At 45.7% G+C, this 26,297-nt stretch overlaps 1 protein-coding gene and 1 long non-coding RNA gene across 3 annotated transcripts in view; one reads left to right on the plus strand and one right to left on the minus strand.

Annotated features, from left to right (window-relative positions):
• The window catches only part of LOC113960324 (zinc finger protein 462-like), an 86,039-nt gene that overhangs the window by 41,380 nt on the left and 18,362 nt on the right, over positions 1–26,297 (minus strand). For both annotated transcript variants that reach the window (XM_027669845.1, XM_027669844.1), the window contains exon 6: positions 11,400–11,591. In XM_027669845.1, coding sequence (XP_027525646.1) covers positions 11,400–11,591 — 192 coding nt within the window. The remainder of the gene's footprint in view (positions 1–11,399; positions 11,592–26,297) is intronic.
• Positions 8,784–24,552, plus strand: LOC113960326. The gene is made up of 3 exons (XR_003532015.1): positions 8,784–8,907; positions 19,313–19,320; positions 24,542–24,552. It is a non-coding gene; the product is annotated as an uncharacterized LOC113960326 (long non-coding RNA).

A 26,297-nucleotide genomic window follows, 5' to 3' on the forward strand; every position in this document is an offset into this window, starting at 1 on the left:
GTCTCCCCAGGCACCTTCTGCCAGAGGCTCCAGGAAAGGCCATTCTTCCCGGTTGCAGTGTAGAGCACGTTCTTCACGTCCTGTCCTGTCCTTACTGGCCCAAGGGCTACCGCATGGGCAATCTCCTGTTTAATTTGTTCAAAGGTTTGTTGTTGTTCAGGGCCCCACTGGAAATCATTTTTCTTCCGTGTCACAAGGTAGAGAGGGCTTACAATCTGACTGTACTCGGGGATATGCATCCTCCAAAAGCCCACAGTGCCTAGGAAAGCCTGTGTTTCCTTCTTGCTGGTTGGTGGGGACATGGTTACTATTTTGATAATCACCTCCATTGGAATTAGGTGGCATCCATCTTGCCACTTCACTCCCAGGAACTGAATTTCCTGAACAGGTCCCTTGACCTTACTCCGTTTAATGGTAAAACCAGCTCTTAGGAGAACCTGGATTATCTTCTCTCCTGTCTCGAAGACTTCCCCTGCTGTGTTCCCCCATACAATGATGTCATCAATGTACTGTAGATGTTCTGGAGCCTCGTCCTTTTCCAGTGCAGTCTGGATCAGTCCATGGTAAATGTTGGGACTGTGTTTCCACCCCTGAGGCAGTCGATTCCAGGTGTACTGCACACCTCTCCAAGTGAAAGCAAATTGTGGCCTGCACTCCGCTGCCAAAGGAATGGAGAAAAAGGCATTTGCAATGTCAGTGGTGGCACCACTTGGCTGCCTTGGACTCCAGTTCATACTGGAACTCCAGTATGTCCGTCACAGCAGCACTCAGGGGTGGTGTGACTTCATTGAGTCCACGGTAATCCACCGTCAACCTCCACTCTCCGCTGGACTTACGCACTGGCCACAGAGGGTTATTAAAGGGTGAGCGAGTCTTGCTGACCACCCCCTGGGTCTCCAGGTCACGGATCATCTTATGTATAGGGGTCACAGAGTCTCGGTCGGTGCGGTATTGCCGACGGTGCACTGTTGCTGTGGCTATTGGTACCAATTGTTCTTCAACCTTCAGCAGTCCCACAGCAGAGGGGTCCTCTGAGAGACCAGACAAGGTGTTCAGCTGTCTAATTTCCTCTGTCTCCACAGTAGCTATGCCAAAAGCCCAACGAAGTCCTTTTGGGTCTTTGAAATACCCACTCCTCAGGTAATCTATGCCAAGGATGCACGGGGCCTCTGGGCCAGTCACGATGGGGTGTCTGTGCCATTCCTTCCCAGTCAGGCTCACTTCAGCTTCCAGTACAGTCAGTTGTTGGGATCCCCCTGTTACCCCAGAAATGGAGATGGATTCTGCCCCTACGTATCTTGATGGCATTAAAGTACATTGTGCGTCGGTGTCCACTAAGGCCTTATATCTTTGTGGTTCTGATGTGCCAGGCCACCGAATCCACACTGTCCAATAGACCCGATTGTCCCTCTCCTCTACCTGGTTAGAGGCAGGGCACCCCTAGTCCTGGTCATGGTACTCATTGTGCTCTTCTTGTGAGTATGACCTGGAGGTCCCTTCAAGAGGATCAAACGTATCATCGTTCCTGTACCGTCTGGAGTCTTGCCCATGAGAGACTGGAGCAGCATTTACCCTTGAAGAGTTCCTTGTGGTATTTGTTCCTCTTTTCAGTTCACATACCCGGGCTGCTAAGGAAGAGGTGGGTTTCCCATCCCATTTCCTCGTATCTTCTCCATGCTCATGGAGGTAAAACCATAGATTGCCACGTGGAGTGTACCCTCTCTCCTTAGCTGGGGGACGCTGGCCCCTGATAGCAGAGACTCTTGTTTGTCCTGGCGCGATATGGAAGATCCCTTCCTTAATTTCTTCTCTTAGCTTCTGGTGTCCCTCTTCAATCTTCTCTTCCAGGCTTCAGACATGTTCGTCCAGTTTGGTTTCCACAGATGAGACGTGGGCTCGTAATGGGGCGGTGACTGTGTCTTCATAAATCCTGAGTTTACTGACCAACCCACCCACCTTGTCCTCTCCCTCCCTCCATTGCAGCGTTGCTAAGTAGGGGGAATACATTTCTGGCCCGAGTCGTGCAAACTTTAACCACATCTGGGATGTGCACTGTACGCCATCTGGACTTTTAGGGAATCTTTCGTCCTCTGAAAAGATTATCTCCAGTACAGCTAATTCTCTTAAGCACCGGATACCTTGTTCCATCGTGTTCCACTGTCCTTGCTGTACGTGGAGGTCCTCCTTACAAAGGTATCTCTCCCTCACACTGGACAACAGTCGCCACCAGAGGCTGAGAGTTTCCTGCCTCCTTCCAATCCCCTGATCAATGACTACATCTCGAGACAGGGATCCCAGCTGTCTGGCTTCACTCCCATCTAGAATTGTATCATTAGCTGCGGCATCCCAGATTCGGAGCAGTCAGGTCAGAATGGACTCATTCGCCTGTCATGTGAACTCTCTCCGGAGCTCACATAGTTCACCCAGGGATAGGGACCGAGTGATTATTTCTGACTCTGTCTCCTCCAGTGGATGTGAAGGTCCTGCCTCTTCGTCATCATTTGCTATATGGACTGATTTAGTCTTTGATTTCCTTTTCTGGACAGGGGCGACTGCTATTGGTTTCGGTTGTTCTTCTGGCTCCTCGATGGTTTGTGTGGACACAGTGCTGGTTGATTTATTTCTTTCTCCCTCGGACTCAGCTGTGGTTTGGGTGGACATGGTGCCTGTGGATTTGCTCCTTCTCTCCTCCCCCTGACAGTGCTGTACCATGTCAAGTAGTGTCCGGTAGGCAGTAGCCAGGGCCCAGCAGGTTGCTGTGAGCTGACCATCTCTGGAGCTGCCAGAGCATTTTCCCTTCGCCAGTCTTATCATGCTAGCAGGATCCTGCAGTTGTTCAGGGGTGAATTTCCAGATCATTGGAGGAGAAAACTTCTCCAAATACTGGTCGATGTCCTCCCACTTCCCGTGCAACTCAGCATTATCCACTCCCAGGGCAGGCATCCAAACAACCTCCCTAGAAGGCCCTGTTCTGACCCTAAACATGGTGTAGACAGTACAGAGCAGACAAAGCAACACTAACAATAACATTATGCTGTCCTTAACATCAAAAGGGAACTCAATATTTTCCAAAACTGTTGTAGCAGGTCTGAAGGGGAAGAAGGAGGTGAGAGGTTGGAAACAACCATTCCCCCCTGTTCCCCCAAACGGCTGGGTGCGATTTTTAATGAGGCCCCAGAGATAGCAACCCAAACCAGGACAGGCAAACAAGACTGAATACACATTTACAATGAAACTCAATGCTTCTGATGTTATGATGACATAAACATAGTATACTAAGAAAGCAATTTGGATCCCTCTCCCTGGTCTTAAAGAGAGCATCAAAACAGGTAAATAGTTCCCCATCTGTGGAAATATGAACAGGCTCAGATACAACATCCACGTGAATGCATCAAACAACATGGTGATCAGGGAGTTTCTATATCCAAATAGACAAATGCTTAAAATGAAATTGTGATTCTGACTTCTCTCTCTGCCCCACGTTGGGCGCCAAAAATGTGTTGGTTTAAAGGTAAACCAGCAGGGGAAATGAACTCAACTCAAAAGAGAGATTATAAGTCAGAATAACAATTTAATAAAATAACACAATAAGTACAATTATACAGACAAACAATTGGTTTTAACCTACAAAACCCAAATATCTAACCCAACACCCTGGGGCATGAACAGAGTGGTGTTCTTTGGCCCCCCTGAAACAGAAGGTTAGGCCCAAAAGAGTTAACTAAGAAATTTGGGCCTGCAAACAAGCTACTAACATCCAAAATGATCTGTGTTCGTTCTGTTCTACTTACTGGACCAAAGCTTCAGAGAATAGTACAAGAACATGTAATAGACCTAGAAGTAATAAATTAGAAATATAACAGGATCAGGTAGACGTTTGAATAGAAGAAATAGGCCGGGAGCCAGGGTTTTTTCCAAGCTTCAGTGAGCGGGTCAAGAACAATAGAAGAGAAGAAGGGTCAGGTTGAGGAAGATGAGTTTAAGCCCCCAGACCCATGTAGGAAGAGTGGAAGTACCCTCAGGATTGAGGGCCAAGAGAAGCACTGCCCCAAACCCCGCTTAGCTCCACCTATACTCCGCCTGTAATTAATATGTATAGATAGATGTTGTAATCACTTGAATATGCATTTAATCATAGATGAAGATTGTATAAAAACTGTTGATTTTGTGTGAAGCCTTTGAGCAAGTTTGTCCAGCGCGAACTGGTTTGCTCCCAACGTTGAATTAAACAAATACCTTGCTGCTTAAAGATGAAAAGTCTCTGAGTAGTTTCTTGGAACAATTTTTTGGACTCACCCCCTGAGTCCAAAGTAAAAGGAGAGGGAAAAAACCTGTTGGTGAGAGTGTTGTTGCAGTCTGGTCAAAAGTGGTGGTTGCAGTCTGGTTGAAAAGTGGTGGTTGCAGTCCAGTCGAGAGTGGTGGTCTGCAGTCTGGTTGAGAGCGGTGACCTGCAGTCCTCCTCTGGATCCCACGAGTGGTGAAAAGGTTCCAAAACTCCAAGTTTATATATTCTCCAGTTCAGGCAGGAATGCTCAGTCCTTCTCTCAGAGCAGGGAATTCCATAAAAGGGTATGAGGACAGGAACATCTTCCTATTTCGCAGGCCTCTACTGACAACAGTTTCTGGGGAATGGCATGGAAGGCTATAGAATACACAGGTTTGGGCTACACCCGTCCAGTGATGAATCGGTCCCAGTTGTTCTAACTAGGACAGGTGCCAAAGTGATTCAGGGAGGGATCTATGGAATGATCAACCAGCCTAGTTTGAAGGTTTGCCTGGAATCTCTCACTGTGTCTGATTGAAGATTGTTAACTTGGAGTCTCCTCCTTGGGATACTGCCCCTTTTAGGTTTGAACTTAAGGTTGAAGTTAAGTTTACAGGGTACAAATCGATGGTCTGTTTGGCATTCTGCACTAGGCATCACATGGGTGTGGTGGGCACTGCGGACATCTCTCCGTCACACCAAGACATAATCAATGAGGTGCCAATGTTTGGATCTGGGGTAGATCCAGGTTGTCTTCAGTCTATTTTTCTGTTGAAAGATAGTGTTGGTGATGGTGAGCTGCTTCTCTTCACAGAATTCTAGCAGAAGGTGACCATTATTGTTGCAGTTTCCAACACCATGCTTGCCTAATACTCCTTTCCAGGCTTCAAAGTTCTTTCCTACTCTAGCATTGAAATCACCAAGGATAATGATCTTATCATCTGCAGGAACCTTTTGGGTAAGGCGGTGCAGGTTGGTGTAAAATTTATCTTTATCAGCAGGGTCAGCTTGGAGAGTTGGGGCATATATACTTAAGAGGACAACATGTTGCTTGTTGTGTAGTGGAAGGCGTAGGGAAATAATGCGGTCAGAATGACCTGTCTAACCCATATAACTCAGCAAAATCCAACCCATTTGGTCCCAAGTTACCCGAAATATTAAAAAAGGAGATTAGAAGAAGAAGGACTAAAGAAAGAAAGAGTAATTATTATATAGGCACCTTCAGAGACTGAAATGGTCAATGATTTCTGCATTCTAGGATTGCCAGGAGACTTTTGCAGGTTTTTGCAGGACTTTTGCATTATACCTCTGATGGGCAGCTGGGCCCATCTCTTCCTCCAGTGTTGCTAAACGTGTCAAGCCCTGAAAAGGCGAGAAGAGCCGTGTCCTCCACATGAACTCTGTGCTGGGCTGTCCCAGATGTTGGAAGCTACAACTACCAAGTTTCATCGCTGGATCCCGTGGACGGTGACTATATACATCTTTCCACTGTCATCTTTTCTTTCCCTTACTCTCCCTTACCCTTATCCTATCTTTCCTTTCTCTCCCTTATGCATTTTCCCTAAAGGTTCTCTTTATGCCATATTGCTGTAGATAAGAGATATAGATGATAACACCCAAAATGGCAACATACCTGTTTACCTTTGAAACAAAATTGTTCTAAAATAAACCCTACATATATATGTTTTCAAACACCGATTATTTAGTGTTGTTTTACTCTAATCCACCCCAAAGGATTTATTAATAAGAACCTGGGTTACCCCCCCCCCCCCTTTTCTGGGGTGGGTCATAACATTTTTGGAGTCATGGACAAGGATCCTTTGGATGTGGTGGAGTAATCGGTGTAGTCCAAAACTGATACCAAGGGTGAGTCACATGGTGACCATCCCCTCGTTATGAAATTATAGAGATAATTTTTCTCCTCTCAGTGTGACCCAGGCACATCAGACCTGTTGAAAGGTTTCCTGGTGTAGCCTGGACCTGTTGAAAGGTTCTCTGGTACCTGGGCCTGTTGAAAGGTTTTCCAGGAGAGTCAAGTCGACCCTCAGAGGGTTAAGGGGGAGAAAGACATTAACCTGAGCTGGGTTAATGACTGAGTCAAAAGGAATGACACCCCAGGTTGTTATATGGGGATTATTCCCTCTTGATATCTGTCCTTGGTTTAGGACTACTTCTTGTAGATACTGTTTTAGGTGTTGTCCTGAGAACAATACAAAAGGAGAGATCGGCTATTCAGAAATCTGTAAGTGAAGTGAGTTTTCAAGAGTCAATGAAAGCATTGCAGGATCAATTAGAAAAAGAGGTTATTCAGAAATCTACAGGTGAAGTGATAAGATCTCTTCAAGAGTCAATGAAGGCATTACAGGAGCAATTAGAAAAAGAACGCTTGCAGTTAACTGCAAGTGAAGCAGTTCAGGGGAAAGGGAAATTAATCTGTTGCTTCGGTCAGCCCTGCAAGATGAGGAGGAGCAAAATGAAAGGCTTAAAAAGGCACTAGAAATGAAAAATTGTGAACTACAGGACATCAATTTAAAATTCCTCAGACCAGTTGATGTTAATAAATCCCTGTACCCCTCTGGGGAATTGGAAGAGCTTAAGCAAAGTTATCTGGAGAACGAAGTAATACATATGCGTCCCCTCATTAAAACTGAAACCCCTGGCCAAGGGGCAGATCGGCAAACTACCATACGGGTTACCTGTACGCAGGGGAAACCCTGGTCAAACTTCAGGAGAAATACGGTTGTGAGGGCAATGAATCAGAAACTGAATATGTGTGGAGGGTGTCCCTTATGGGGGGAGATCGAATTTTGTTGAGTGAGGATGAGGTCCGAGGATTTTGGGGCCCAGGGGTCTTCCTGACCACAAATGATAACCAAGCATCATGGTCCCTGACCCAGAGAGCTGCCTACTGGGCAGGTGGGTTAGACCCTATAGAAAGGGGAGATCCTCATACGATTAAAACCCCCACGATTGGCCACATTGTAAAAAGTGTACAAAAAACCACGTCTCCAATTAATGCACACAAAATTATTGGACCCACAATGAAATTCCCCAATGAAACTCGAGGCAGATCCACAGAGATTTCCTGTCTTGATCCGAGGCCTGCCTGATGCACTAAAAGTTTATGCTAAACAATTATAAGAGTACATAAAGGCAACCCCTAGGCCTAGAAGAAGGGCTGCCCCACCAGGAATAACCTGGTTGGAGGTAGCCCAAGAATTAATAGCTACTGGTCAGCAGCTGGGACTCTCTGGTACAAGTGGCCAGAGAACACACATCAGGAGGGCAGGGAAGGTCCAAAAACCTGCCTCACCAGGTATTTGTCAACAAAATGTGTCATCTAGTGGGCGAAAGAGGTACAGTTTGTGGGTGGAGGATGTTACAAAAGGAATTTCTGGAGAAGTGATGGACAAATTACCCACCGGTAATTTGGAATACTTGATAAAGCACTGGGATAAGATCAAAAAGCATGAGTCACCTCCTAGGAGCAACCCCCCTAAGGAGTCCAACACTGTGATCCCCTCAGCCTCTTCAGAAACTGGACTAACCAGTTTGACCAGTTCTGAGTCAAGAAACTGGACTTGCTGCTCTCAAGTAAATAAGTCAAAGAACGACCAGTGGGTTTATGAGAGAAAGTTCACTGAAAACAGCCAGGGAGATTTGGTAATCACCTTTCCCCTGGGCCCTCTTAAATCCTTAGCTACCTTTGTGGTAGATACTGGTGCACAGGTCTCAGCACTCCAAACTAAAGTTGCTGCTCATTGTGGCATTAAGCCAGACAAAAAAAAGATATGGGTAGCTGACGCTTTTGGCAAATCCCGACCCCAGTACACTGCTCGGGTGAAATGCTGATTACCTGAAGATGAGACAGCCACAGAAGCTGTCATGATTGTGGGGCCATTACCAGCTAACATCTTGGGGTTGGATCTATTAAAGGGACGGGCCTGGACAGATGCCAGAGGGAGGAAATGGGTGTTTGGTCTCCCATCCCCCTCTGTCCATCTGTTGCAAACTGCTCCAAGTCTGCCTCCTTGCAAAACAACAAATGTAAACCCTCACCCACTCCCTTTAGGAACATGTGAAAACATTACCCCAGAAATTGCAGGATTGCAGGAGCAAGGGGTAGTTGTCCCCATACACTCACCATACAGTTCTCCTGTATGGCCTGTCCATGAACCTAATGGGCTGTGGCAGCTGCCAGTGAGTTACCTCGATGCTGACACTGGCTCACAAACAGCTGCTGTACATAACAAAGCTGAACTGATTGCCCACATTGCTGATGTCACCACAGGGGACCAGACTCAGACAAATACTATCACCCATTTGGAAAGTCTGAGACTTCAAATTCCCACAGAGAAAGTAGCAGTGTGTATTCCCCCTGACACCTTGGCCACCCTAGAGCAAATAAAGATGCTGAGGAGTAAAAAGGAGCTCCAGCATGCTCTGAGTTTATTTGTTTTTTGGAGAAAACATATTTCAGACTTCTCCATTATTGCTGCCCTAGTGGCATCATCCCAGATAAGAAAAGGAGATGGATAAATAGATAGTTCCTTCTTTTTAATAATGGGTCCATAGTGGGCCAGATTTCCTCTTTTTGCAGGAACCTGCCAGCAGATGAGATCAAACTGCGTGAGACCGATGAAGTTTTCAATTGCCGCAATAGGCAGGAAAAATAACTGCCCCCACAACTGCTTCTATTATCAGTTTACAAGTATCCCATGAGAAAATGAAGTAACAACAGGACTGGAGAGTTGTACTGTTCTTTGCAGCGCTGATTGTTTGCATGTGTTTGTGTTTTTATCTTAATAACTTCGTAATATGCATATCTGTATGTATTTTTGTCTCAGTAGTTTTGCAATATGTGAAAGTTTACTACAAACATTGTTTGTGTCTCCTCTACTCCCAAAATTGCTTGTATTATAAACTTATTAATAATTGTTGACTTATTTGTGTTTTTATCATGAGCAACTCACTGGTAAGATTGTGTAAGACAAGTCATTTTATGTATTGCTAGTTTAATTTTTACCAAGTTTATTTTGTCTTTTTATTGAAAAACAAATTGGCGTGGGAGAAGCTTTTAAAATTAGATTTGTGTCAGTATTAAATCCTGATGTTTGTAACTTTGTTAATGTTAGGAAATCTGATTGTAGCTATTGAGATCCTGTTATGTCCCATATGCTCAATATTTTACTATAAGGTTTTTTTTGGGGGGGGAATTGCATTGCATTGGGAAAATATTTGTGCTATCTTTTCCTTTTCTTTACTCTTCTCTTTTTCTGCCCACTATATGAAAGGCACCGTCCACAAAGAAGATATGTATATGGTTTCAAACATGGATTATTCAGTGTCATTTCACTCTAATCCACCCCAAGGGATTTATTATTAAGAACCTGGGTTACCCTCCCTTTTCTGGGGCAGGTTGTAACACCACCACTGGAGTCCTGTGAAAGCCCAGCTTCCACATGGTCAGATGGTAGGTCTCAAGCAAAGATGGACAGTACATGTTCCTGTTTTTATTGCTGTGGTCACCCCTCCCAGGTGGGACTTATGGCCCACTGGCCACTCTGGGGCTCCAGGGCAGGGTGAGGGGTGGTGCTCCCACTGTGCCAGCTGGGTTAGGGGTTCCAGGGGGTGTGATGTGGGCGTGCTCCCAGGCTACCTTTGACTGACAGCTGCTCTGGGGCCACCTGTCAAGGCTGCAGGGGCTGGCATGTGGGATAGAGCATTACCTCACCTCTGTGAAATTCCACCTATCCCTCCCACACACACACACACCTGAGTTGTTCTGAGCCAATATAATAATCCAGTGTCTCACAACTCCCCCCAACTAGGCAAATCTAATATATGTATTTAAATGCTTGCAAAATCAGAGCTGGGGATGTAAGGAAAAATATTACTTAAGAAAACCAATAGACTCAATGGTTTGAGTTCACCGAAAACATATTATATCTGCAAAATGCTAATAAAGAAATATTTCAATGACCACGGGGAGCAAGGCAGATAAAATTGAAAACATCACACTTTCCTGGTAAATCCATACTAGAATATCAATTACAGAATCAGACCAATCAGCATCTATATGACAAAAGAAACTCATCAAGGAGATGTTTAACTTCTGAGTTCAGAGCAAACATGGAATAAGTGCACAAAACCTCAATGAGTATTTAAAACTTGTTGGGGAAAAATGGGAATGTATCCCCAAATGCCATATCCACATGCCTTTTGAACACTTCCAGGGACGGTGATTCCACACCAGCCTCCTCCAATACTTGACAATCCTTTCAGTGAAGAAATTTTTCCTAATATCCAATCTAAACCTCCCTTGGAGCAACTTGAGGCCATTTCCTCTCCTCCTGTCCCTTGTTCCCTGGGAGCCAGAACCCGACCCCCACCTGGCTCCCCCCTCCTGTCAGGGAGTTGCAGAGCCAGAAGGTCTCCCCTGAGCCTCCTTTTCTCCAGGTTGAACTTCCCCACCTCCCTCAGCCGCTCCTGCTGCTCCAGACCCTTCCCCAGCTCCGTTCCCTGCTCTGGACACGCTCCAGCCCCTCAATGCCTTTCTTGTCATGAGTGGTCCAGAACTGAACTCAGGATTCTTATTTGTAGCACAAGCAATAAAACTCCATAGCCTAAATACAAGGCAAAACTTAAAAATAAGTCATCTGTCTGTATTTCAAACATCAGGATCTGTGTATGCACCCATTTCCATAAAAAGCATAAAATAGGAAGTTGTCTAGCTATTCCCTCTACTTTTCACACTTAATCTTTAGTGGCTTCACTAAATTTCTCTGCTAACAAGATAAAGGAGTGTTTTTTAGAAATGCAAATGGAATTAGATGCTCTCTTTCTCACTGAATTTTAATGGGAGCTCTGCCATTGAAATCTCCTATGTTGTAAATCTTTGCTGAAAAGTAAGGTCAGCTTGACTTATTCCAAAGGAATACTGGCAGTATAAGTTGGTAAAGAATAAACTGGTGAGATTCAACTGTAGGTCAAGTACTAGAACACCACCTTTATTCTTGCTTTTCATGCAACTTTGGATTTTTCTAATTGTCACTCTAATTTTTTTTAATAATAACATTAATAATATTAAGTAGTATTTTAGACAATTAAATTCTTGCTCTGAGGCACCTCTTACCATTAGAGTCCTCCACCTCTTCAGCAGAAGTGTGTTTCTTGGAGGTGCAGTAGCCAAGTGAGGCTGAGAGGCTGACAACACGGGGTCTTGGTAATGTCAATGCTTTCCCATGCACTCTCAAGGAATGCTCTTTTAGCTGGCTGATTGTCATGGTGGAAAATGTACAGGAAAAACATTTGTAGGCATGTTCACCTGGGTGAGCAAAATACAGGTAAGTCATCAGTTCACAGAAGAAACGAAATGGGATCCACATTCTTTTCCTGTTGAACTCAGCAGTAAAATTCCTATGTCCTCCTTCAGTGTAAGACTTATTCCAAATAGAACAAACTGTGTGCATCTCCCTGTTGAAACAGTTTGAAGTCTGCAGGTATAGACACCTGCTGTGGGCTCAAAGTTTTGTTTTCTGACAATTCTAGATTCTTGTTAAATGACTGATGCCAGAAAACAAAGACCAGATTTTTAGCATGCCTGTGTTTCATGGTATAAGAAAAGTCTTGGATGAAAAAAGAGCTGCTTGGCTAGAGCATTTCCAAATTACTTTGGGAGGAAATCAAGGGTGAAGTCCTCTGTGTTTTTCCATGCAACACATCCAGAATCATTACTAAAGAAACCAGGAGACTATAAAATGTTAACTAAGGTTCTTAAAACAAAACCACAAAATATAAAACCAAACAAACTGCCCATTGCCTTCCCCTGCACTTAATGCAAGGAGGATCTCATTTTCCTTATATGAAACCTGTCTCCAGGCAGGAATGAGTTCCATAGAACTAGAAACCAAGTCAGTTTACTACAAGAAGTGGACATGGCAATACCAAGAGCCATACATATTTATAGGGCTATGGGAAATCATATTATAGAAAAATATTACAAGAAGTGAAAGAAAAGAAATAATGAACAGCAGTGAATTTGGTTCCAAATACATTCCAAGTCATAAAGACAGAATACAATAGGAAACAAATTTCCTAGATAAGACTTGTTTTGTGTTAAGCATGGAGACACCTGAAAGAAAAAGAGAAATGTCCAACGTAAGTGATGTGATGCTATATGTGTGACAAGTAATTATTCTGGAAGTGCCGTTCCCAGGTAAAAGGGCTACACTGACTGCATGCAAATTGTACGTAAAATGACAAAACTAATACAAGGGTGAAATATTCAAGAACACTAATGGAAGAATAAGAGCTCTGGTTATGAAAGAGGTAGAAAAATGTTTTCCATTTCTCAACAAATTTAACAAACAAGGTCCTAGAATAGAATGGTTTCTAACTTCAGAAATAAGTGAACAAAAAGAGGACGAGAAAAAAAAGTATCACAGCCAGTCATCACAAGCACACAGAGATTAGTAATCATTCTACATGGAAATACCTCCCCCCAAAACACCTATGCTAATCACAGGGTGTATCAGGGGTTAATTATGCTGATACTTTTGGTCTGTGTTTGGCCCAGCCACCTGTAAAAGTTTTGTTCTTTCCCTGCCAAGTTATGGGAAAACAAGCACTGATAAAATGGGAACTTCATCCTTGAAGAGAGTTCTTGTATAAACTATATTTAATTGCTGTTTTATGATTGGCTGATCGTCCTCCAAGGTTGCTTGAAGGAGAGACTGAAGACTATGGGTATGAAGTAAACCCCTAGACTCATTTGGAAAAGACTCCCCTGGGTGCAGTGCGCAGGCGCGGGGAAAGTCACGCATGCACAGAAGAGCTATTACTTGCATAACGGGGGGTGGGACTGAGGGCCTCTGTCTGGGCAGTGCTGGCCACACCTGCCTAGGTTGAGGTCACTCAATTGTATAAAAAGCAGATAGGTCTTCCTTGAGGGAAGCTAGCTTCACACCAAGGACAATGTTGCCTTTTGATGGGGACGCCTGCCAATTTGTGAGCCTACTCTCTCTGGGAATGCAGCTCCTGCTATGGGTAATTATAGGCATTCTGGGACAGTAAGATAACTTTATATGCAACAACTGGGTAACTGGGGAGGTCATGCTGGGGGCTTATTTCTCGCCTCCATCCTCTCTTTTGGGTTTGTTCATTTTGTTGGCCACCTCTTGATAATAAATAGTTTTGTTGAGATTTTCATGGTGTCATGGTTTCAGCTTCAGTATGCTACGAACTCTCCCTATTACACAGGGACAAAATATAGACTCTTAGAAACCCACATTGGTGTATCTGAAAAAGATCCAAGTCTTAAATGTTGAAACAAAATATTATGTGTGTTTTCAAATTACGTTCTGCACCTGAATATTATTACCATAGATGTATCAGCAGTAAACAAAGATAATGCAAATGGTTTTTATAAAGCATGCATGATGGACTGAGTAATGCAAAATACAGGCTCCCCAGAGAAGTGGCCACAGCACCAAGCCTGACAAAGTTCAAGAAGCGTTTGGACAATACTCTCAGGCACATGGTATGACTCTTGGGGATGGTCCTGTGCAGGGCCAGGAGTTGGACTTGATGATCCTTGTGGGTCCCTTTGAACTTGGCATATTCTGTGAAAGTGTTTATGGAAAAGTATGGGTGGAATGGGATTTTGTTGCAGTTTGATACAATATCTAGGGGGTTGTTTGATCCTGATTTGTGGAGGAAGGTGAGGTGGATGAGTGCGAGATGGAGGGGTCAGTTTTTTAATGCAGCGTTAGGGACATGTAAAAAGCATGAAAAAAATATGATAAAGGTGCGAAAAAAAGTGAGATAAAAATACGTTGTACATTTAGTCGGAAACTACAAGTGTTGAGAAAGTTAGAGGAAGTGTAAAAGTAAGAAATTTTGTCCTGCAAACATTCATCAAATAGCAACATGGTGAGTCTGTGGACACACCATAACCAAATGGAAGACAAAGTACATCAGTGTTCAGATGATTCCCCATATACTTCAACCATCTCATTTGGCAACTCCTGAGGACCAAAACTAGGCCACAACACATTGTATGTTCAAGTCTTAGACTGTAATTACCTCAGTGCACTGGAGAGGCAGCCTGAAGATACTCACTCTCCCCAAAAGAAAAGGAACCAAAAGTGCCAAAACTGTCGGATGTTGCGATTACAAGAGGAAATGTTGATATATAGCCTACCAGATGTCTCATAATAAGTAAGGTTTAAGGATTAATCAAGGTGTGGCCCTGATATAGGAACCAAAGGTGCAAAAGAGCAAGTTGTGTGAGGGGTTTAAGGGGAATGAATGATCCTGAAGCTAGACATGAAGGATCTTGCATACATCAGATTGCTGCTTTCATGTGAGTAACACAATTAATAGATAACCTGGTATTATAGCTACCGGTATGCTGAGAGTTGTGTGGAGTTGTTCCTTTAAAGGTATCTGGTCAAGGGCCTTCTTCAACAGAAAAAAAGGATAATAAGAAAAGGAAGAAGCCATAAACAAGAACATTCAGGGACATAAACCTGACCAAAAAATAAGGGAGTCAGTGATGAGAACCAAACCTGTTCAATCACACTAAGAGTGTGAGAATGTTTATTCCAGCAAGGTTATATGATCAAGGACCTTGTCAAATGAGAAACCAACGGAAAAAGGGGGAAACCAGAAATGAAAATATACAGAAACAGACCTGACAGAACAAACATGGAGACAATAACAAGGAAATAAACCTGACCAGTCACACTAATTGATGAACTACAAAGAAACCACAGGCTCCACTTCCAGGAAGATGAACCTGGACTTTGCAACTGATAAGATTGCAAACCAGAGGGGATCCTGGATACTGGACTGGGAGGGGTGCAGGAATCCATAGAACTATGGAACTCATGACATAACATACAGGGGGAAGGGGGAGCAGGGAGGAACAAAAAGGGTGGTAGGCAGAAAGGGGTATAAAAGGGATCAGACACATGTAAAACAAGGCCAGTCAGTACACTTGTCTGACAGCCCTGCATCTGATCACCACAGTCTGTCCTGTCTTCTAATATCTTCATAAATATTTCTTAACTATCACTCTGTGTAATCTCACTCTATCCTGTGTATATGTGTGCTGCAAGGACTAAGTACCAGCTACTAGTGAGATCGGTGTGAGTGGAATCTGGTGCCAGTTACTGGAGTCAGACTGGGGATGTAGGTGGCCCTGGCCCGTGGTGTCATATACTGGTGCAAGTAGGGGTCTTTAACCTCCAGTCACTGGAGTGGGAACAGTGTGTGTCTGTACCAGGGTGAATTTATGCTGATACTTTTGGTCTGTGTTTGGCCCTGCCACCTGTGAAAGCTTTGCTCTTTCCCTGCAGGTCCCACTGGGGGCTTATTTCTCTCCTCCTTCCTCCCTTTTGGGTTTGTTCGTTTTGTTGGCCACCTCTTGGTAATAAATATTGGTTTTTGTCGAACTTGCAATGGTGTCTTGGTTTTCAGGCTTCAATATGTTCGAACCCCTTCCTAATACATTTTTGGCGACGAGTATGTCATCCTGAACACGAAACACACCGTTGCCACGGACAAAGTAGGATTCGCAGGTGGGATGCATAGTCTGTGGAGTGAACTACTGTTTTTTTGTAGGAAATTGGGCTAGGGTGGCAGGCTACAGAATATAGTTGACTCCCTGTGCTTCTGCTGATCTTCGTCTTCTCTCTATGGTGTTGTTGTAATAGACTTGGTTTTGGCTGGGATAGAATTAAACTACTTTGTGATAGCAGTTACAGTTCTGTGTTTTGGATTCAGTGTGAGAATGACACTGATAGTCCTATGGTATTTCATGCTCTCTAGAGAGCTGGTGCGCAGGAAAGCTGGGAGGTAGCACAGCCAGGAGTGCTGGCTTGAACAGGCCAAAGGAATATTCCATGCCGTGGGATATTATGCTCAGCATATATGCTGGGAAGAGACATCAGAAGGGACCGATCACTGCTCAGAGAGGCAGGGTTGGCTGGTTGCTGTCCGACAAGACTCTTTCTGAGTCAAGTGTTAGTGTTTGTGAGCGTGTCAGGGAGGCACGGGCAGAGGACATGGTGTTTAAACTCCGAGATAGAGGTTGTGGTGTTATCCCTGTCATCAAAGTGTCCCAGGCAGATACAGGAGTTTTGATATAGGATCGTATAGGAGTCAAGTTTAGTGCAAAGGCTGTTGCCCCTGGGGCCACCGGGGGTAGCGGTTTTTTTCACCTGTGGAGCTGCACTGGGCTCTGGGATACTTGTTGAGAAGTCCGGGATCTGTCAGGAAAGGATTTCCTGCAGAACCGCACCGGATGGGGGCTTGCCGAAAAACCGGGACCCAGGGAGGTGGAAGTTCTCTGGGAACGCGCCGGTCTGTGTTTGGAGCCGGGGCCCAGGGAGGTGGAAGTTCTCTGGGGACGCGCGGGTCTGTGTTTGAAGCCGGGACCCAGGGAGGTGGAGGTTCCCTGGGGACGTGCCGGTCTGAATTGGGGCCGGGACCCCTAAGGGAGCATTTCCCTGGGGACGCGCCGGGCTTAGAACTCAGAAATCCGGGACCTGTCAGGAGAAATTCTCCTGCGGGGCTGCGCTGGATGGTGTCTTGTCGAGAGGTCTGGGACTCGGGGGAGGGGCAGCCCCCCCGGGTCCACTAGGCTGTGTTCTTGTTGAGTTTAATTCTATTTCGATTTGTCGGGAGGAACAGGGGCTTCCACTTGTGCCAGGCTACACCTGGATGGGCCGCTGCCGCTGGGGTTGCAGGGGGGGCCGGCGGGAGCCCGGTGGCAGATTGCAGCGGGCAGAGAAAAAAAAAAAGGCATCTTCTGTCTGGTCGCTTTTCCCGGCCGTTTTTCCTCCCCCTCCTCTCTCCGGAGGCGGGGGTGCTGGGCGGCTGCAGCTGTAGGGAGTCAAGAAAAAAAGAGTAAAAACAGCTCCTAGCTGCTTTTCCTTTCTCCTTCCCCGGGCAGAGGGAGAGCCGCAGCCGCGGCAGCTGAGGTAGCAGGGAGATAACTTTCGGTTTTGGTAACTTTAATAAGGGAAAAAGTGTTTATATAGTGTGTGTTTTTGGTCAGCAAACACCAGGTGCTGGGTGCACATGGGCAATTGGATGCCTTCGCACACATGTTATAGTCAGATTTAGAGAAGAAGGTTAAGAATAATATTAAATTTGACGAGGAGGGAAAAAGGGTTGGAACTTTGAATTGATTGATTAATTTGTGCCTATGTTTGGGATCTGATTGTGTTGAAAGCCCTGTTTAGGGGGTTTGTGGTTATGTTTGTCAAGTTGGCATGGCTAATAGCATCTAATTTGTGGAATCCAACAGCCCCCAGGAGCTGGTTTGGGTCGGTCAGTTCAGGGGACAGGAGCACAGGTGATATTTGCCTCAGTTCCTGTACTATCTGGGATGGATGAGGAGTTAAATAAAGAGTGGAGTAAAAAAGCCCAACTCCTCAACAGATGGCTAAAGGATTGGTGCCACCGTCAAAATTTTGGTTTCTTTGACCATGGGGCAAACTCCATGGTACCTAGTTTCTTAAAATCAGATGGGATTCATCTTTCTAGGACAAAAAAGAGGACTGTAGCCCATAAGTTAGCGAAGCTGATCAGGAGGGCTTTAAACTAGGTTTGAAGGGGGAAGGGGTTGAAACCGGGCTCTACAGTGATCAGCCTAATGATGGAAAGCCTGAGTTAAGAATTAAATCAACAGCCCACCTGAAGTGCATGTACACTAATGCACGCAGTATAGGCAACAAACAAGAGGAGCTGGAAGCCATTGTGCAGCAGGAAGGCTATGATGTAGTCGCCATCACAGAAACGTGGTGGGATGACTCGCATGACTGGAGTGTTGCCATGGATGGCTACAAGCTCTTCAGAAAGAACAGGCAGGGTAGGAGAGGTGGAGGGGTGGCTTTATATGTTAGAGAGTCTCTTGACTCTGTTGAACTTGAGATCAGCAACGATAAGGTTGAGTGCCTGTGGACCAGAATCAGGGGGAAGACCAACAAGGCCGACATCATCATAGGTGTCTGTTACAGACCGCCCAACCAGGATGACGAAGGGGATGAAATATTCTACAAGCAGCTGGCGGATGTCTCGAAATCGTCAACCCTTGTCCTTGTGGGTGACTTTAATCTGCCGGATATCTGCTGGGAGCTCAATACTGCAGAGAAGAGGCAGTCTAGGAAATTCCTGGAGTGTATAGAGGACAATTTCCTTCATCAACTGGTAAATGAACCTACCAGGGGTAAGGCCCCGCTAGACCTGCTGTTTACAAACAGAGAGGGGCTGACGGGAGATGTAGTGGTTGGAGGCCGCCTGGGAAATAGTGACCATGAAATAATAGAATTTTCAATACTCAGAGATTCAAGGAGAAACAACAATAAAACCTCTACGCTGGACTTCCGGAGGGCAGATTTTGACCTATTCAGAAGTCTAGTCCAGAGCATACCCTGGGAAACAACCCTTGAAAACAAGGGGTCCAGGAGGGATGGATGTGCTTCAAGCAGGAAGTTTTGAGTGCACAGGAACAGGCCGTACCGGTGTGCCAAAAGGCAAGCTGGCGGGGAAGACAACCAGCTTGGTTAAACTGGGAGATTCTGAAGGAAATCAGGGATAAAAAGAGAGTTTACCAACTGTGGAAGAAAGGGCTGGCTACTTACGAAGAATTCAGGAAGACAGCTAGATCATGCAGAAAGAAAATCAGGGATACAAAAGCGCAATTTGAAGTTAAATTAGCCACTTCTGTTAGGGATAACAAAAAGTCCTTCTATAAATACATTAATAACAAAAGGAGGGGCAAAGAAAACCTCCATTCTTTGAGGGACTTGGAGGGAAACATAGTTAATAGAGATGAGGAGAAGGCTGAGGTACTTAACACCTACTTCACCATCCCTGGAGGTTTTTAAAAAGAGATTGGATGTGGCCCTTAGTGCCATGATATAGTAATTGGAGTTGGATCAGAGGTTGGACTTGATGATCTTGGAGGTCTTTTCCAACCCAATCTATTCTATGATTCTATGATTCTATGGTTTCTCCTCTGAGGGTGCAGAGCAGCCCCAATTGTGCCTTCCAGAAAGGTTGGATTTTTAGAAGCCAGCTTTGTACGGAGAAGACAATTAGAGAATTAGCTGAAGCACTGCTTGGGATGCAGTCAAGGAGCTTTGTTTTCATGATGGTTGTGAAAAATTAGTTGCTGTGACTCTTCGGTATGTTATGCTGTGACTTCTGAATTAACCTGCGTGGAACCAGTGATACTCTGTGCCCTGAGGGTGCTAGTGGATATGGGGTTTTATGGCCCTGGTGGGGGCAGTGAGACAGCAGCTGCCAGCCTCAAAGTCATTGTGGGTTTAGGTTCCTGAAAGTTTGGAAGGCCTGTTAATTTAGGTTCACGCGGTGGTAATTTTCGATTCACACGGTGGCCATTTAGTTCACGAGGTGGGCACGTGTGAGCTGAGATCACAAACAGACACCTCAAGTAGATATTAAGTTGTTAGTATGGGAAGGGGGGGGGTTGTTTGTGTTTTGTCTCCCACAGGACCCTGCTGGCTTCCAGCATGTTTGATGAAACCTTATGAGTGGCAAGAATTCTGGACAGAGATCAGTGAATGCTGCGCAGCACAAGACCAGCTCGACTATCACATGGAAGAAAACATATCCTAAATATGGTTCATTTGTGTCTACTAACTCTTACTAACTGGTGTAATGATTCAGTTATTGTGTACCTGTCTGTTGTGTGTCTTTTTGTCCACACCTGATGATGTGATTTGTGCAATGAACAATGCCTTTCAGGTGATCCTTGTTTATTATTTGTGGTTCTCAGTGAGCCTGGCCAGGGGCTGGGAAGATACAGCAGTTACAGCCATGACTACTCCTGCATTAGCCTATTCAGTGCAGGCCACGGATCTTGAATGACAAAATAGGTTGGTTGTGCTTTGTTTTGTATTGCTGGTAAGCAACAATCAGGATTGGAATACTATTCCTGAACAGTGTGCTGTCAAGTTGTTCTGGCAACAGTGTTAAAAGTAAAGGCTAGAGCTGAGCCCTGGCTTTAGGATGTGAAGGTAATATGTGATTGCCGTGTGCAGAGTGTCTGCAATTGTGCTTGGTTTTGCCTCCTGGGATGAGGCAGACGTGTCACTAAGGGGGGAAAGAAGACAATGGAAAACTATAGAACTTGTAACATCCTGAAGCCTAATGGTCATCGCTGTGTAGAGCGATCTGTTTCTGTGCTGTTCAAGTCACACCAGTGATGTTTGTGAAGATCAGGCAGAATGGTGTGGTTCAGGAATTCTAAATCAGACATTGATTGTTTTCCAGTGCTCATATTTGTATGTGTTTTGTTCCAGTAGTGTTACAGCAGGTGGCAAGAATTATTTGGAATCAACAAATGACAGAAACCTTTTGGCTTACGAGTCTACACAAGAATATATGTGATCGTGAAATAACCATGGGTGAGGTGCTGGGCCTCACAGAAGAAAAGTCTTACATTGAAAAGTTGGTTGGCAAGACTGCAAATGAAGGACTGATGTTTGTGGACCTCCCTATGGGCTCTGGCTCACATCATGCCTGCAATTTTCTTGTGATGAACTGGTAACATTCTAGTTAAGTGCAGAAATGGTTTCTTTTATAGCATGGAGGCAAGAGATACCTGCACTATCACTCCATGAGGTGGAGGGGATTGACTGCAGTCAGGGGTAAACTGTGGCAGGACGGCTTGCCCCGATGAGACCTGGAATCTTTACAGAGAGTGTAAACTTTCTGTGGGAGCAATTGGTTAGACCAGGATGTGGTCTGGTGTTGCATCAAACTCCAAATATACATTGCCTGTGATGGCTCCTAACAGGCCCATAAATCTGTGACTGGCAGTCAACCACTTCACGCTATAAACGATGAATCTGAAGTATAAAATTGTCTAATAGTCTAAAGCTACATTTTGCAGGAAACCCTGAGTTTCAGTGCATTGTCCGGGCCCATACGAGTGGACACACCTGTTCGTCTGTCCCAACTTGAGAAACTAGGTCTGCCAACCGGGGAATGATTATCCTAAGAACTGTTGACTCCGAGTAGCTGATCTCTGGAACTTGGATCTCCCTCCTGGGAATGGACATGATTACCAAGATAGTATTGTCTGTACTTTTGCTGTTACACATTTTTGGAGATGAGTCACTCACCTGTGTCATGGACCAACCACAGACCACGCGGTGGAATGTACCAGGGTGAATTTATGCTGATACTTTTGATCTGTGTTTGGCCCTGCCACCTGTGAAAGCTTTGCTCTTTCCCTGCCAAGTTATGGGAAAACAAGCACTGATAAACGGGAAAGTTGTCCTTGAAAAGAGCTTCTTGTATAAACTGTTTTAATTGGTATTCTGTGATTGGCTAGTTGTCCTCCAAGGTCGCTTGAAGGAGAGACTGAGGAGGAGGATGATGAAGGATTCCCCCAGACTCATTTGGAAAAGACCCCCCTGAGTACAGTACGCAGGCGCAGGGAAAGCCACGGGTGCGCAGAAAAGATGCACTGACATAACCGGGAGGTGGGACTGAGGGCCTCTGGCTGGGCGGTGCTGACCACACCTGGGAGGTTGTGGCCACTCAATTAATTGTATAAAAAGCATAGTGCTTTCTTGAAGAAAAGCTAACTTCACACCAAGGACAATGTTGCCTTTTGGCAGGGACGCCTGCCAGTTTGTGAACTTACTGACTCTCCAAGGATGCAGCTTCTGCTGTGGGTAATTATAGGCATGCTAGGTCGGTAAGATAACTTTATGGGCAACAACTGGGTAACTGGGGAGGTCCCGCTGGGGGCTTATTTCTCTCCTCCTTCCTCCCTTTTGGATTTGTTCGTTTTGTTGGCCACCTCTTGGTAATAAATATTGGTTTTTGTCGAACTTGCAATGGTGTCTTGGTTTTCAGGCTTCAGTATGTTCAAACCCCTCCCTAATACAGTGTCTCAACAACCAGCTGCTGGGAAGGACTGGTATGAGTGAGGCGAGTAAGAGGCTCTGTGTCAGTGGCTGGAGTGGATCACAGCCCATGTGACTGGTGCCAGGCTTCCCCAAACTGTGTGCATGGGGTGGGGGGATGTATTTGCTAGCTAACTTCAAGCTGGACTAGCCACTGGTCTAGTGGCTGGGGAGGACGAAGTCCTGGACTGGAACTTCTGGAGGAGGCAGCTGTTCCTAACATCCCTTAACAATTCTAGCTATTATGCAAGAATGCATTTTATAATAAATGGAGTTTGCTCACCAAAAGATAATGGACATGAAGAGACATATGACATGAAGACACCTGGATTTTTACAACTGCCAGGGCACTTTAAACAAATGTACGGGCATGATTCACATCTCTAAGAATAAATTACATAACAGAATATCTACAAGAGAAAGAGAAAAAAACCCTTAAACTAATGAAAGTCACAGGAACACTGTATTACTGGAAGACTGGTGAAAAATATCCACAAGGTTATTATTCAATAGGATATATTGCTAAAGAACTTACTGGAAACAAAACAGGTAAAAGAGGGACCCAGAGTGAGAGTGCTACAAAGAGGGAGAGAGTTCTGAAATCAGAGGGTGAGCAAGCATCTGACCAAGACAAAGCATGAGCCCAATGCAGAGTATACTTATGACACAGAGAGCACATCCTCTGAAAAAGTGTGCATGACAAAGAAACTGCAAAAGAGCATGTGACTGGCCCAGAGACCACATGCAACCCAAAAACAGCATGCACATGCCAGAGAAAAAGACACATAGAGGGAGAAAGAAAGAGCATGTGATCCAAAGAGTCAGCAAGTGCATGTGACCCAAAGAGAGAGAGTGCATGGGTCCAAGAGAGAGCATGACACAGAGAAATGAGTATGATCAAGACAGACAGAAAGCAAGCATGATCCAGAGAGAACATAAGCACGGCCCAGAGAGCGAGCGTGAACTGGATTGAGCACAACACAAAAAAAAATATAAAGCACATGTGACCCAGAGGCAGACACAAAGTATGAGACAGAGAGAGACCCAGTGAGAGAGAGCGTGGACGAGAGCAAGAAAGAGGGGGGGTGTGACCCAGGCAGACATAGAACATGACCCAGAGAGGAAGTGACCGAGACAAGAGAATGGGACCAAAAGCATCACCCACAGAGAGCATGGTGGGGAAGACAGCATGATGGGGAGGGAAGGGGCATGACCCAGAGAGAGAGAGAGTGTGTTTGACTGACAAAGAATGGCCCATAGAGAAAGAGCATGAGTCAGGGTGTGTGTGTAACTCAGGGAGCGGTAGTGTGACCTAGAGAGAGTAAGAGCCAGAGAGAGGGAGGGAGAGCATGTGAGCTGGAGGGGGGGCCCACCCATGACCAAGCAAGTGAGAGCTTGACCCAGAGAGAGAGAGATGGCAGGTATGGTCCAGCAAGAGAGCGGGCGTAGCCCAGAGAGAGAGATCGATCTGGAGTGAGAGGGGAAAATAAACCGTTTCCCAGAGCAAGTAACCACCATACCATGGGGGAAATTAAAAGAGAGAATGAGTGTGCGGGGCCCAGAAAGAGGGGCAACTCAACCCAGAAAAAGAGAGCAACTCACAAGGAAGAGAGAACTTGTGTGACTGAGAGAGAGGGATAGGGGACGACTGGCAATGAGAAAGAGGAAGAGGAATTGAGGGGGGGAGTGAACCAAAGGGAGGGAGAGTGCGCACAACACAGGCGGTGGTGTTCAGGGGGTGGATGGGGCAACCAAGAAAGACAGACAGGCAGAGATCAACCCAGAGAGAAAGAGAGGGGCAAGTGGACCTAGAATGAGACCCAGAGAGAGAAACAGGGCATCCAAGACAACATCCGCGACACACAAAGAGTGCACCAGAGAGGTCGACCCTCTCAAGAGAGAGAGGATGACCCAAATGCGAGGTATGGCAACTTATGGAGAGAGGGAAACCCACAGAGAGGAAGAGGAAGAGAGATTAAACGAGGGCAAGAGAGGTCAGCCAAATGGGAGTGGGGGCATGGAGGATGAGGGAAAAGAGAAGGCAAGCCAAAAAGGGGATGGGGAACCAAGGGAGAGAGAGGTGGTAACACGAAAGGAGAGAGACTATGTGCTACAGAAGGGGGGGAGGAGGTGAACAAGAGGTAAATACAGATAAAGGCCAACCTGAGGACCTGAACCCAGAGAACCCAAGAGAGGTTGACCCAGAGAGAAAGAGTGAGAGGGCAACCCAAAGGAGGTGGGCAGCGATGCAAAGAGAGGGTGAACCACAGAGAGAGACACATGTAAAGAAGCAGAGGGAGGGAGAACTTGGGTAGCAGAGACAGAAAGAGGAAAGGGGGGAGAAGGGGAGGGGGTGAGTAAGGGAGGGTGAGAGTGGGGCAGGCAGTGGAAGAGGGGGTGATATGGGCTCAGAGAAAGAAAGAGTGCAGGTGCAAGAGGAGACAACCCAGAGAGTGGTGCCTCGGGAGGGGTGCCAGTGTAGAGAGAAAGATGCCCTAACTATGTGAGAGAGAAATTGACCCATAGAGAGAGGGTAGCCCACGGGGGGGGTAAGAGGGATGAAGTGGGAATGAGAGAGAGGTTAGACAAGAATATGAGACAGACAGATAGAGAGGGGGGAGAGGGACCCGAAGAGCAAAAGATTGCACAGGTCCCAAAGAATGTGACCCAGAGACTGAGAGTCAAAGCTTATGACCAAGAAAGAGGGAGCATTTGACCCAAAGAGCAACAGTGCAATTTCTTTCGTGGGAGAGCTTGAGCATAACAATATATAATATCAGGCTTACCCATGACAAACTGTGGGACAACACACTCAGGTTAGAGGGACAGGGACTATTAAGGGCCCTCAGAATATTGTGCTGAGGTGTTCTGAGTACACTGCAGCATCAGGGGACTTCAACCACCCCCACATCTGCTGGGAAAGTAGCGCAGTGACATGTAGGCAATCCAGGAGACTCCTGGAATGCATGGAGGACAACTTCTTGAGCCAGGTAATAGACAACCCTACCAGAGGGAACACAATACTGGATCTGATGGTCACCAACGTCAGTGAGCTAATCGGGGACATGAAGATTGGAGGCAACCTGGGCTGCAGTGATCATGAATTGACGGAGTTCGCAGTCCTGAGGGATATGGGTCAGGTGAAGAGTAAAGTCAGGACCCTGGACTTTAGAAAAGCAAACTTCCAGCTCTTCAGGGAGATAGTCAGTGGGATCCCCTGGGAGACTGCCCTTGGGGACAAGGGAACAGAACAGAGCTCGCAGATCTTTAGGGAAGTCTTCCATAGAGCACAAAGGCTAGTGATCCCCAGGTGTAAGAAGTCAGGAAAAGAAGACAACAGCCCAGCATGGCTGAGTCAAGATCTCCTTGTCAAACTAAATGGCAAGAAAGAAATGCACAGGCAGTGGAAGCAGGGACAGATGACCTGGGAAGAGTATGGGGATGCTGCCTGGTTGTGTAATGATAGAGTCAGGAAGGCCAAGGTGAAGCTGAACTTGGCAAGGGATGCAAAGAATAACAGGAAGGGCTTCTACAAGTATGTTAACCAGGAAAGGAAGGTCAAAGAAGGTATACCTGCTCTGCTAAACAAGGCTTGCAAACTGGTAACTATGGACAAGGAGAAGGCTGAGGTACTTAACAACTTTTTTGCCACAGTCTTCAATGGCAACCTCTCTTCCCACACCTGGGATGGACTGCAAGATGGGGGCTGGGGAGCAGACTGCTTCCCACTCTAAGTGAAGATCAGGTTCATGACCACCTGAGCAACCTGAATGTACATAAGTCTATGGGACCCGATGAGATGCATCCCAGAGTCCTGAGGGAATTTGGCCGATGCAGTTGCCAAGCTACTCTCCATGATATTTGAAAAGTTCTGGCAGTCAGATGAAATCCCAGGTGACTGGAAAAAGGGAAACATTGTCCCCATCTTTAAAAAGGGTCGAAAGGAGGACCCTGGGAACTACTGACCTGTCAGCCTCACCTCTGTGCCTGGGAAGATCATGGAACAGACCCTCGTTAGAAGCTATGCTAAGGGAAAGGTAGCAACAGCAAATATATGACTGCTGGAGGGAGCACAT

This window comes from Corapipo altera, unplaced genomic scaffold, assembly GCF_003945725.1.
Source record: "Corapipo altera isolate COAL_440 unplaced genomic scaffold, ASM394572v1 59576, whole genome shotgun sequence".
Classification (NCBI taxonomy): Eukaryota; Metazoa; Chordata; class Aves; order Passeriformes; family Pipridae; genus Corapipo; species Corapipo altera.